The sequence below is a fragment of the Xyrauchen texanus genome, chromosome 45, assembly GCF_025860055.1.
Source record: "Xyrauchen texanus isolate HMW12.3.18 chromosome 45, RBS_HiC_50CHRs, whole genome shotgun sequence".
Classification (NCBI taxonomy): domain Eukaryota; kingdom Metazoa; phylum Chordata; class Actinopteri; order Cypriniformes; family Catostomidae; genus Xyrauchen; species Xyrauchen texanus.
The window spans coordinates 16,426,900-16,439,642 of NC_068320.1; the positions used below are offsets into that span (position 1 = coordinate 16,426,900).

General features: G+C 35.2%; 1 protein-coding gene across 3 annotated transcripts in view; it reads left to right on the top strand.

The window, feature by feature from the left end:
• The window catches only part of LOC127637167 (protein kinase C-binding protein NELL2-like), a 57,986-nt gene extending 45,505 nt beyond the window's left edge, over positions 1 to 12,481 (top strand). For all 3 annotated transcript variants that reach the window (XM_052118095.1, XM_052118097.1, XM_052118096.1), the window contains 5 exons: positions 5,193 to 5,333; positions 5,480 to 5,673; positions 6,056 to 6,232; positions 9,604 to 9,831; positions 10,864 to 12,481. In XM_052118095.1, coding sequence (XP_051974055.1) covers positions 5,193 to 5,333; positions 5,480 to 5,673; positions 6,056 to 6,232; positions 9,604 to 9,831; positions 10,864 to 10,905 — 782 coding nt within the window. In that variant the 3' untranslated portion in view covers positions 10,906 to 12,481. The remainder of the gene's footprint in view (positions 1 to 5,192; positions 5,334 to 5,479; positions 5,674 to 6,055; positions 6,233 to 9,603; positions 9,832 to 10,863) is intronic.
• The last annotated feature ends 262 nt before the right edge of the window (positions 12,482 to 12,743 follow it).

A 12,743-nucleotide genomic window follows, 5' to 3' on the forward strand; every position in this document is an offset into this window, starting at 1 on the left:
AATCTGTTCATTAGCGTGAGTGTGGAGGGATGGGGAGGGGAAGGATGAATTGAAGAAAAAGAGCAAGAGTGGAGCAGATGAAGGAGATAGGGGTGGGAACAGCCAAGATGTAAAGGGACTGAATGGATTGATGACTTACCATTTGAAGAATCATCCCTGATGAAATAGACTAGAAGATTCCACTGTGGACCCGTAACTATTTTAGTCGGCACCCACAGGATTGGATTATCTGCTATACTTGGCACTTTCACTCAAAAAGTGATTGTTCTGTTCTGTATAGTACACCTTCCTCAGTAATTCTTTGATTATGTTCAGATTGGACCTTGTCCCCAACGATAACAAGTTTATCTGAAATGTGATCTTCAATTTTCACCTGATATCTCAGATTGGTGAAAATGGTTATATTTGTATAAATCTGAATATTTTACATTTATTGATTCCATTCTTATAATTAACAACTTTAAATCAAATACAAAAATGTTCCATGTTTTTTTTATTCAACTACGTCATTCACAATGGTCCATGTGTTTGTAGTGCATTCCCTCATTAAATTACAGTAAGTGTACACCTTGTACCTTTGCCCTTTTGTCTGATTTTCAATGCTGTTTTGCTTCAATTCAAAGTTTGTAATGTTTTGATTTTCTTCTAAGCTGATTGATATAGAACCATTTAATGAAGAATTTTATGAAATCCCTATGGAGAAATTTAATGGGAAAAATACTTCTAGAACCCAGACAGCAGAAAAAGTGGCCATACACTGACAGTGTTACTCTCTATATTTAGAGTAGTAGTTGACTGATGTGGGTTTTTCAGTTGGGGTTTTATTAAATTATTACATTTGGGTCCCTCAGTCCTGAAAATGAGGTAACATACTTGGCTTGCACACAATTAAAGGTGAAGTTTGTAATTTCTACACCACAACGGATTTGCAAAAATAATGTTTGAAATAATTGTTTTCCAACAGCTTTCCCAAACACTCTCCCTGTATTCCATTAGTCAAACAAACAGACATACTGCATGTGAATATCTATACTTCCCTTATAAATAGGATGCCAAAAGAGTATTTCAGTGGAGTAATATGTCCTGAATCCTCAGTAATCATAAAACAGTAAACAAAAAATACTCGGATGACCTATTATTTCCGGCATGATTCTGAAGTGCAGATCGACTGGACAATTTACAATCTCATTCAAAACGCTTTATTTCAAAGAATGGCGGTGAACCACAATTCGGATGGCTCTTTTCAAATGTAAGTGATATACATACTGTATTTATATATATATATATATATATATATATATATATATATATATATATATATATATATATATATATATATATATACATTAGTGCTGTTAGAATTAACACGTTAACATATGCGTTTCATTTGAAAAATCTTAACTTGCGATTAACATATTTACAGTTAATACAATATAAGTGCATGTTGGGAAGGGTGGAACCTTTGTAATATGTCTACCCGGAGTCATTACACACACATATACACACATACACACACACACACACACACACACACACACACACACTCATGTTGGTCTACCTATCATTATGAGGACTTTCCATAGACATAAGGATTTTTATACTGTACAAACTATAGATTATATCCACTAACCCTAACACAACCCCTAAACCTAACCCTCACAGAAAACGTTCTGCATTTTTACATCGTTTAATGTTTTTTTAAGCTATTTAAATTATGGGGACACTAGAAATGTCCTCATAAACTACATTTATAGCATAATACTCTTGTTATTAGCAGTTTGTAACCTAAAAAATTGTCCTCGTAAACCAAATAAACACGCCCATACAAACACACACACACACACACACACACACACACACACACACACACACACACACACATACACACACCAGAGCCCTTTTACCAAGGTGAACCTACAAGCTTAGCATAATGCAGCGTACCATTACCCTCTTTTCTTTGATAGCGCCGTGGAGGTCATTATCTTAGTAAATGAAAGACTCTCTGCACAAACACACACACACACACACACACACACACACACACACACACACACACACACACACACACACACACACAACAGCGCTTCCATGATAAAAAGATGAAGAAAGGACCTATTGATGCTGTTTGATGTACAACAAAAGCCCTGGCTGGGACTTGTGATAGAAATCACGCATTTTAATTACGACGCTGTCAGTTGATTACAATTTTTAATCGTAATACATTTTTCGTAGTTAATCGCGATTAATCACAAATTGTGAAGTGCTGAAATTTGACTCTAAATATATTGTTTTCCTGTCAAAATGGATTTATTTCCTTTTTAGGAAAGAAAACAAAAAATATGTAACAATATATATATATTTATACAATATATTGCTTTATTAACATTTTGCAAACAAAGCCTTCCACAGTATTAAAATAGAAATGCACTAAAATAGCACCACTTCAAGTAACATTAAACGTTACTTAAAGTCTAAGTGGGAAGTTGACGAATTGAAAGAACTAGTCCCCACATAGGTTGAATATTCATTGCAATGGGCATTACATCTCTTAAACTCACATCCACCACAACATTAATCAACCGGCAGGCTGTGGCTATCCACTTTGCAACAGCAATCGTGAAGCTGTGTTCATGATTCGCTTCATAGCATCATTGTCAGCATCAAGTGCCTCTTTGAACTCCACATGAAAAGTGCTTGCAGACAAAAAAGGCTCATTCTGCGTTTTAGTGATAGTTAAGACTATACAGGTTGTTGTTATAACGTCATACATGTGGGTCACTGGTCAATGCCCAGATGAAGTATGTCTGGAATTTATTCATTCACTGTTTGCATGCATACATAAAGAAGTATGCCTATATGAACATAGAAAAATACATTTCACCTTTATGGAGCCCAAATGTTTGGGGCGCAAAGAAGGAGTAAATAAGACATAGACTATGTATTGTGCTGTCTACTTGTGACATTCCCTGACAAATTAGTGGCGGGCCGGCAGGACAGCGTAGGCCCTGGGGGTTTGCCCCTGAATACACAGTCAATCAATACTTGCTACTTTTTACTGACAGCACAAATGCCAGCCATTCCTCTGAGGGTTATGAGTGGGGCGTGTGTGTGTGGTTGTGCTCAAGGAAGAAAATGAATAAATGTCATCAGCACTGCCTACATCTATGTATTATTCAGCAGTGTTTGTGTTATTTTCACAATTTTTCTCCTTTTTTCTCATCTCTTTATTTGGTGTTTAGGGACTGAAATCTTTACCAAAGTGTGGAAGTCAGAGGAGGGAGATATGTAAAAATGCTTGAGAAATCTGGAACGCTTACAAGAAAAATTCTCAGACATTTCTTTTCTGATGAAAGATTCTCAGCTCATGCAGTACTAACATGCTGCACTTGGAAACCTAATTCATGAGATCCTTAAAGCGGGTCCTTAAAGCAGTTTCTCATACTCTGTGCTCTTTCACAGATATTCAAGGCTACAGGCACATACACATACACAAATACAGGATGCATCAAATTCTATTTTACACAGCCTTGCATTTATTTCAGATGGTGAACTTGACATTGAAACACAATACAACGCACAATTCTCCCTCGAATTGTAATTAGATGGGTGAAGTGAACCACACTCCAAACAGTATTTGGTAAATCTGTAAAAAGTCGATTAGTCACTATTCAGTTCTTTGTGAGAGATGCTGTGCATAGCTCTTTATGTCATGTTTATCCAAGGACATGGAATTGGTTGAATAGGTTGTGAAGAGCATCATTACCTACAGCTGTTGGATACACTCTTTTGAGATATCATTAGCAGCCATTGCAAAGCTCTTTTTGTGTCACTTTCTTTGTGTTTGGTGCAAGCAGAACTAAAAGATGATTATTAACATTTTTATCCATTTAAGAATTTGGGAAGGGTGTGGAAGCAGTACTATACAGTTTAGCATAACACAACATGAGCATTGCACTTTATGACTGTTTTTGTAACCATTAAACAGTTGAGATAGATTAACACATAATAGTGTTGTACTGTTCTGTTACTCAATTGAAATTTTGTATGGTAACACTACTTGTATTGTGTTCTCCCTTGGATTAATTGCTTCTGCATGCATTGTTTCCATTTTTAAGCTTTTTTTTTATAAAAGCATCATAAAATTTACAAATGCACATCTAAAATCTTGCATTGGCTGCATTACAATATCCAAAACATTGTAGAAACATGTACATTTATTTTACTAATGCTTGCTTCAATGAAATAGGTTTAATTGTTTATTTTGTACTCTTTGTAAATTAGTCCAAAATGCACTTCTAACATACACAATATATTAATTGAAATTATTTCATTTTGACTTCTAAAAAAGTAGCTTTATTCCTTTAAATGTATTTTAAAAGAATAGTTCATACAAAAATTAATAACTCACCGTTATGCCATCTCAAATGTGTATGATTTTCTTTCGTCTGCTGAACACAAACAAAGATTTTAAAAGAATATTTCAGCTTTGTAGGTCCATACAATGCAAGTAAATATGTACCAACATTTTGAAGCTCTAAAATGCACATGAAGGCATAATTCAAATAATCCATTTGACTCCAGTGGTTAAATCCATCTCTTCAGAAGCAATATGATAGGTGTAGGTGAGAAACAGATCAATGTTTAAGTCAGTTTTTACTGTAAACTCTTGTAAGTGAGGATATGCATGAATAATTCAAAGTGCCACCTATCATATCCCATCTCTAGATATCAGTTTAATCACTGGAGTCTTATGGATTAATTTTATTCTGCCTTTTTGTTCTTTTGGAGCTTCAAAATATTGGTACTCATTCACTTGCATTGTATGGACCTACACAGTTGAGATATTCTTCTAAAAATCTTTGTTTGTGTTCTGCAGAAGAAAGAAATACACATATATCTTAGATGGCATAAGGGTTATTAAATGATGAGACCATTTTCATTTTTGGGTGAACTATACCTTTAAGTGTCTTTCTGGCCATGACAGATAAATTCAACTTCATATTTAATAACGTGCAACATTTGTATACTTATTTTATATATATGATGATTTATGTGAAAATTCTTACCTGACATTAGTCACGTAGTGCTCATTGAGAGTTTGAGAACTGCGAGTACAAGTAAATTGAGTCCATAAATTGGAAAACCCAACTGTCTTGAGTTTTCTTACCTCTGTCTCCATCTTGTCTCCTTAGACATTGATGAGTGCTTGGATGGATTTGTGGAGTGTGACAGTCGAGCCACTTGTGTCAACCTACCTGGCTGGTACCACTGCGAGTGCCGCGATGGCTACCATGACAACGGAATGTTCTCAGCCAATGGAGAGTCATGTGAAGGTAACTTGTCTATGATGACTGTTCGTAAATAAACAATGAAAGCTAAACTTGAGATGTTTTAGTGCTGTACGTGAATCTGGATTTAAACAGTGACTCTCATTTGGATATATTATGTTTGGTTTCTTTCTCTGTTTTCTGGTTGGTAGACATCGATGAATGTGAGACAGGAAGGCACACTTGTGCTAATGACACTGTGTGCTTTAACGTGGATGGAGGATATGACTGCCGGTGTCCTCACGGAAAGAACTGCACAGGAGACTGCGCTCATGATGGAAAAGTGAAACACAACGGGCAGATCTGGGTGCTGGATGACGACAGGTGCTCAATTTGCTCTTGTCAGGTGAGCTGGAAAAAGCTAATAGGTTGATATGCAGACAAATTTGAATGGATAAATGGAATATGCTCAGAGTCAGAGTCAAAACAGCTTTTTCCAAAAAGCAAAACAAGATTGTCTGCATGACAAATATTGCATATACTACTTACAGTGCTGAAATAGACACTACAGAAATAAACAGGGTTAATTAAATAACAAAATATATGAACTGAAGTGAAAAGGAAAAATAAGCCAAATAAATACAAAAAACGAAATAATTAAATTTAATTAAATCATTTATCTGGAACCCATTTTTGAAAATGTGGCATTCTTTGACATTTTAAACACTCTTTGAGTGAACTACATTTTACGAACATTTTACTCACTCTGTCTCAATCTCTTTTTGTAGTCAGGGCTGGTGATGTGCAGACGGATGGTGTGTGATTGTGAGAATCCCACAGTGGACCTGCTTTGCTGTCCTGAATGTGACCCACGCATCAGTTCTCAATGTTTGCACCAGAACGGTCTGCTAGCTTACAGCAATGGAGAAACCTGGGTGGAGAACTGCCAGCAGTGCCAGTGCATGGTGAGTGCAGCATGCAAGGCCAACTCTGTGGAAATGCATTTCTTTTACCAATGATAAACTAAATCTGGGCATTATGGCCAGTAAGTGCAACACTACGACATAACAGTGTGCTAATGCGTAGTGAATAGTTACTCTCTTGTCTACAATTGTCTCCTAAGCCATGAGTCATGTTATTTAATAGTCTGAGCTGTCTGATTTATTTATTTATCTATCTATTTATTTATCTATTTTTATTTTATAGACAAAGCAGAGCATTATACAGTGGGGTCTTTTCTTTTTTATTTCCCCAAAATATTCTTTCATTTGAATATATTAATAATTGATTACAATTTATTTCTTACCAGTTATATTATCAGCATTACAATTAAAGTGAACATTTTTATTTCAAGGTGATTATTAAAAAAAAATTCACTATATAATATAATATACAGTATATAATGTGCTATACACACTCACTGAGCACTTTATTAGGCACACCAGTAGACCTACTTATTCATGCGATTATCTAATCAGCCAATCGTGTGGCAGCAGTGCAATGCATAAAATCAAGTAGATATGGGTCAGGAGCAACCATCAGAATGTTGAAAAAAATTGTTATCTCCATGATTTTGACCATGGCATGATTGTTGGTGCCAGATGGGCTGGTTTGAGTATTTGTGTAACTGCTGATCTTCTGGGATTTTTACACACACAGTCTCTAGAATTTTCTCTGAATGGTGCCAAAAACAAAAAAACATTCAGTGAGTGGCAGTTCTGCGGATAGAAACACATTGTTAATGAGAGAAGTCAACAGAGAATGGTCAGCCTGTTCCAAGCTGACATAAAGGCTACGGTACAAGTATAGTGAGCAGAAAAGCATCTCAGAAAGCGCAACATGTTGAAACATTAGGCGGATGGTCTACAACAGCCGAAGACCACATTGGGTACTTTATTAGAACCATTGTGTAACTAATAACCAAATAATGCCATAAATATTTTTCATTTATCAATTAATGTCATACAAAGTCCAGTAAACATTAAAAAGTAAATCAGTATCTGGTTTGACCACCTTTCCCTTCAAAACAGCACAAATTCTCCTAGGTACACCTGGACACTTGGTTGTTGACAGATAGGATGTTCCAATCTTCTTGGAGAAAGCGCCACAGTTCTTATATCAGTTTAAGCGGTCTCATTTGTCTCTCCATGTAATCCCAGACTCGATGTCCAGTGGCGGGCTCTGTGGGGGCCATGACATCTGTTACAGGGCTCCCTGTTCTTCTATTCTATTCTATTTGCAAAAGGAATGTTTGAGAGTCTAACATTTATATTTTATTAAGACAAATGTTTTTGTGAAACATCTTATGTTCCTTAGACTTTTGCACAGTACTATATAGGTACTATATATTATATAACTGTACATATATAATATTTTGAATATTATATGATTATATTATATTTCAAGAACAATTGCTGAAAACATTAGAAATTCTTCTGGAAAAAGCAAGAAAGTCTATTCTGTGTAACTACTGTGCATTTATTACACAATTGACTAATGCTCTATTTTGCATTTTTCAATTCCCTATATTTGGCATTTTGAAGAATAACCTTGTACCTTAAATTACATGAAAACATATTAATACATAACTGCCCAAAGTTATAATGCCATATATTAATAACGACTATTCAGTTTTCTGAGACTTGGCCCATCCTGATTAACGAAAGTGTGAAATTGAGTTTACGTAAAAGTGTAGAAGTTCTCCCTTTTAACAACTTCTTTTTACACATACAAAAGGATCAGTTTAAATTCATTCTGTGTGTTACATCCTGGTGCAATGATCTGTTTTAGAGAAACTGCTGGTCACAGTGAAACTTTCGACAATATCCATTCAGGAAATTTTGCACCAAACTTTTAACACTGCAGCCCCACTGGAATTCATCACTCCTGTGCACTGATAGATATTGTAAAACCAGCTAACTCGATCTTTCTCTCTGGTGGAAATCCTTTCCTCTCAGTGAGCTGACAATGGTCTCAAAAGGTTCAAAACCTGTTAGAGGCTAATTTGACCCTGTGCACTTTTTCTCAGAGAGATTTTTTGTACACTGAGAAAAAAAGCTTTATCCTCTGGGTTTAAAACTGCTAAACTTGTGAGCTTGTAATGAATTCTGCTGATGACTTCTGGACAGTTGGTTAATAACTTTCAATTGAAAACCCTTTTTAATCCTAGACAGGGTGTAATCTGTGTCCATTAAATCGGCTTTTAGAAAAGAACATATTCAAACCGATCCATTGCACAACAAGCCTGTACTAACATTTCTTTAGTCATTAGGTTTCACTACATCCTTTTTGTGTGTGTCACTTTTATGTTATTGTTTTATTACCTGTTTGCACATTCTTTATCAGTCAGCACTGTCTTTAGTCATTTTCAACCCCTTTTAAAATTTGAAACCTACTTTTAATCAGTTTTCTCTTGTTCTCTGTGAAGTAGAAGAAACAAAAAACTTAAAAGAGAGGAAGAGACATGAAAAAAGAGAGAAAATAGGATATAAGATAGGATATAATAGAATGAGGAATGTCTTTTCCTTATAAAAATCTTTATTATGGTTCCAGAAGACATGGAATATAGAGCACAAGTCATATGGATTACTTTTAAGGTGCCTCGATGTTTCGTTTTTTGCCCTTTTTGATTCACAACAGTCATGGTCACTTTCATCTGTCATTGTAAATAAAACTTTCTTCAAAATGTCTCATTATGCGTTTCACAGACAAAATACGAGTATACAGATTTGAATTGACATGATGGTAAATAATGATAAATCTCATTTTTGAGTGAGCTATGAACACACAGTTTAGTTTGCTCTGTCAGTCTCACTCACACTTGTAGCACACACTTGTTTTCCGGAAATGACCTTCAAACACTTTGATGTTTGACATTTCAGGTAATCCGTCAGTTTGTCCTTGCATCTCTGGAAAACATCCAAAAAGAATCAAAGGCTTGATATATATATATATATATATGTATGTATTTTTTTTTTTTTTTTTTTTTGACACATCACCTCCTGTCTAACTGATGTTATATAAAGTCTTCAAGAACATTTGAGGAGACAGAACTCAGCCCAGTGTGTGTTTCTATGCATGTGAGTAAATTAGACCCAGCATTGGCCGGTTGTATGTAATATTGATCCTTCATTCTTGCTCTTTCTGGATCAGAGAGCACAACACAAGAACACATATACAGTGCAAACACAATTGCCAGGTTACTGTGCAGGTTTTATTTTTTGCAGCACCTTAAAGGGAAATGACAGTTCTGCCATCATTTACTCACCTTGATGTTGTTCCAAACCCATATTACTCTCTTTTGAAAGTGTGCAATCTGCATTTTTTGTTTTTTCAGAGAGGAGAGGTAGACTGCTGGCCGATATTGTGTCCTACGGTCTCTGACTGTGAGTTTACAGTGGTTCCAGAGGGCGAGTGCTGTCCACGCTGTGTTATGGACCCCTGCCTGGCCGACACCATCCGAAATGACATCACCAAGACCTGCGTGGACGAGTACGGAGTCACTCGCTTCAGCGGCTCCGCTTGGACCAAACATGGCACGGAGTGTTCCCTCTGCCAGTGCAAGGTACTTCACACTTACATAACCACCATCTGACACATTACAATTCACAGAGACAGAGTACATTGAGTATTTATTATTGCATATTTGAGTATTTATTATTGTATATTTGAGTATTTACTTTAATGACATAGTCAGGACTGGGGGACAAAATGTAACCATAATAATAATTTATTTAATAATCAACCATTATAATAAAAAAAAATATAGATTCACAAAATATTTTAATAAATATTAGCAGATTTCAGGTTTCATGGACATCTGGGGAATATATATTTTAATATACATACTAAAAATACCAAAACCATACCAAACCAGTCAAGGACAATGGCTTTGTTTATGTGCCCAGAAGCAGCTTTGATTTATTGAATTGGTGCATATAAAAGGTATTCATGAAAAAAAAAAGAAATGTCGAAAACAAAATAAAGTGTGTCATTTTTCAATGTCAAAATACTTTCTCCTATCCTAGCCATTGGTAAGTTAATTATCCCGAAAAGTGTGGCTTTTTCTAAATATTGCTCTGTTTGTATGAGCATCCTGACCAGACCAGCACAGCAACATTGCCTCTACCAATGGTGTAATTTGGAGGCAGGATTATCCATTTGACCAATGGAAGACCGTTTGTTGATAGTGGCAAAGAAATTACTAATTTCAGCTTTAACAAAAACATTTATAGATAGTTAAGAAACATGGGCAGCTTGCTGAGTATTGGCAAAGCCAATTGTCCTGGATGCAGTGAGATTGGTGATTCTGAAGCTTCAATAAGCAATGAACAGAGATGAAAGCTGTAGAAGAGAATCTTCAGATAATTCATCTACTTATTAAAGCACACACTCTATGGCTAGCCAAGGTCATCTACACTATGTGAGAGGGTGTATTGATGTGTATTCAATGCTTGACACAAACATTCACACTGTACAGAAATAGCTTGAATACAGGATGTGAGTGTATGAGTAGCTACTGTACCTTTCTTTTTTGGCTAATGTCTGAATTTATCTATTCCTTCTCTATTTTCCTCTCTTTTTTATCTGCTTACAGAATGGTCACATCTGTTGCTCTGTGGATCCTCTGTGCCTCTAGTTCTATTCAAATCCAAAAATGGCTGATCTGCTCTCTCTACACCGCAAAACCAAAACATATTCTTAATGAGTATATTTGTCTTGTTTTCCAGTAAAATATCTAAGAGGTAAAATTGCATAAGATACTTAGACTTGTTTTCAGATATTTTAACATGAATATTAGTACATTTTCCTATAATAATGTTCACATCAAAATCTTAAATTCAAAATATGTCAGTGCTACAAGACAAAATGATAGTTCACCCAAAAATGAAAAATCTCTCATCATTTACTCACTTTCATGCCATCCCAGATGTGTATGACTTTCTTTATGCTGCTGAACACAAACAAAGATTTTTAGAAAATATTTCAGCTCTGTTGGTCCATACAGTGCAAGTAAAATGTGCCCAGATCTTTGAAGGTCCAAAATGCACATACAGGCTGCATGAAGGTAATCCATAATACTCCAGTGTTTAAATCTTTATCTTCAGAAGCGATATGATAGGTGTGAGTGAAAAAAAGGTAAATATTTAAGTATTTTTTACTATAAATCTCTACTTTCACTTTTACATTCTTCGTCTTTTGTTTTTGGTGATTCACATTCTTTGTGCATATCACCACCTACTGGGCAGGGAGGATAATTTATTGTAAAAAAGGACTTAAATATTGATCTGTTTCTCATCCACACCTATCTTATCGCTTCTGAAGATTTGGATTTAAACACTGGAGTCATATGGATTACTTTTATGCTGCCTTTATGTGCTTTTTGGACCATAAAAGTTCTGGCCACCATTCACTTGAATTGTTTTGACCTACAGTGCTGACGTATTCTTCTAAAACTCTTGGAAATAAATATTCCCTGAAAAAGTTTTACATATCAGGCAAATAAATAAAATACAAAGATACTCATGAAAGATATGATTTTTTGCAAAACATTTCTTTCTCTTTCTTTCATCTCCCAAGTCTACTCATTCTTTCTCTTTCTCTGCTCCCTGTACAGTTTCATCCCCTCAGAAGAACATTTTATACTAAATCTTCATGTGTTCTATAACATAAACAATATACAGATGACTTAGTCCCTAAAGCACTCTTTTCAGCCACATAACAAAAGATAAAGAAGCAACCACCTGATGACAGCATCATTTCAGCTTTGAGCAATGTTGCAAATTCGCTTGGCGTATTTGATGATTTGTGTTTAATTGTCAATTATCAACAAATTTATTGGAAATCATGATGCATTATTAGGTCAAATTTAGCAAATCTCATTCAGTTATGACAGTGATTTTGCTTAATGGGTTCAGAAGACTGCAGACTTGGTAAGAACCCTTAAACTTCATTTGTAAATGACCAAAAGGCAGACGGGCATTACCAGAGGCAGTGTTTAATTCTTTCTGTATTTATGGTTGTTTAAGCTCCCTTACAGTGAAATGAATATCTTGATGTTGTGAATTGTTTATTTAATGTGTTTGTTTCTCATGTTGTTTAAAATATTTCTTTACTTTAATGTTTTAAGTTGCACCTTATGTAAAAATGATGTATTGTTTTCTTCGATGGCTTGGTACACTATTGTGTCATGGTGAAATAAAAGGTTTCCACTGAAAAACAACAAGATGTATTGGTGTCTTTTGTATTATTTTAACACTCTGAAGAAAGTTTGAATGTTAATAACTTTTTAAGCTACTGTAAGTTTGGAAGTTTTGCATTAACCATGTTCTGTTGAATTTGCTGTCCCATATAGAGCCATCCCATAGAGCCCAATGATATATGTGGGGGAAAAATAATTATAATCATAGTCAATTCTAAATCAATATTTTATTTTCTGTGCATATTCTTTTATTTCTGAAAACATGAAGGATATCT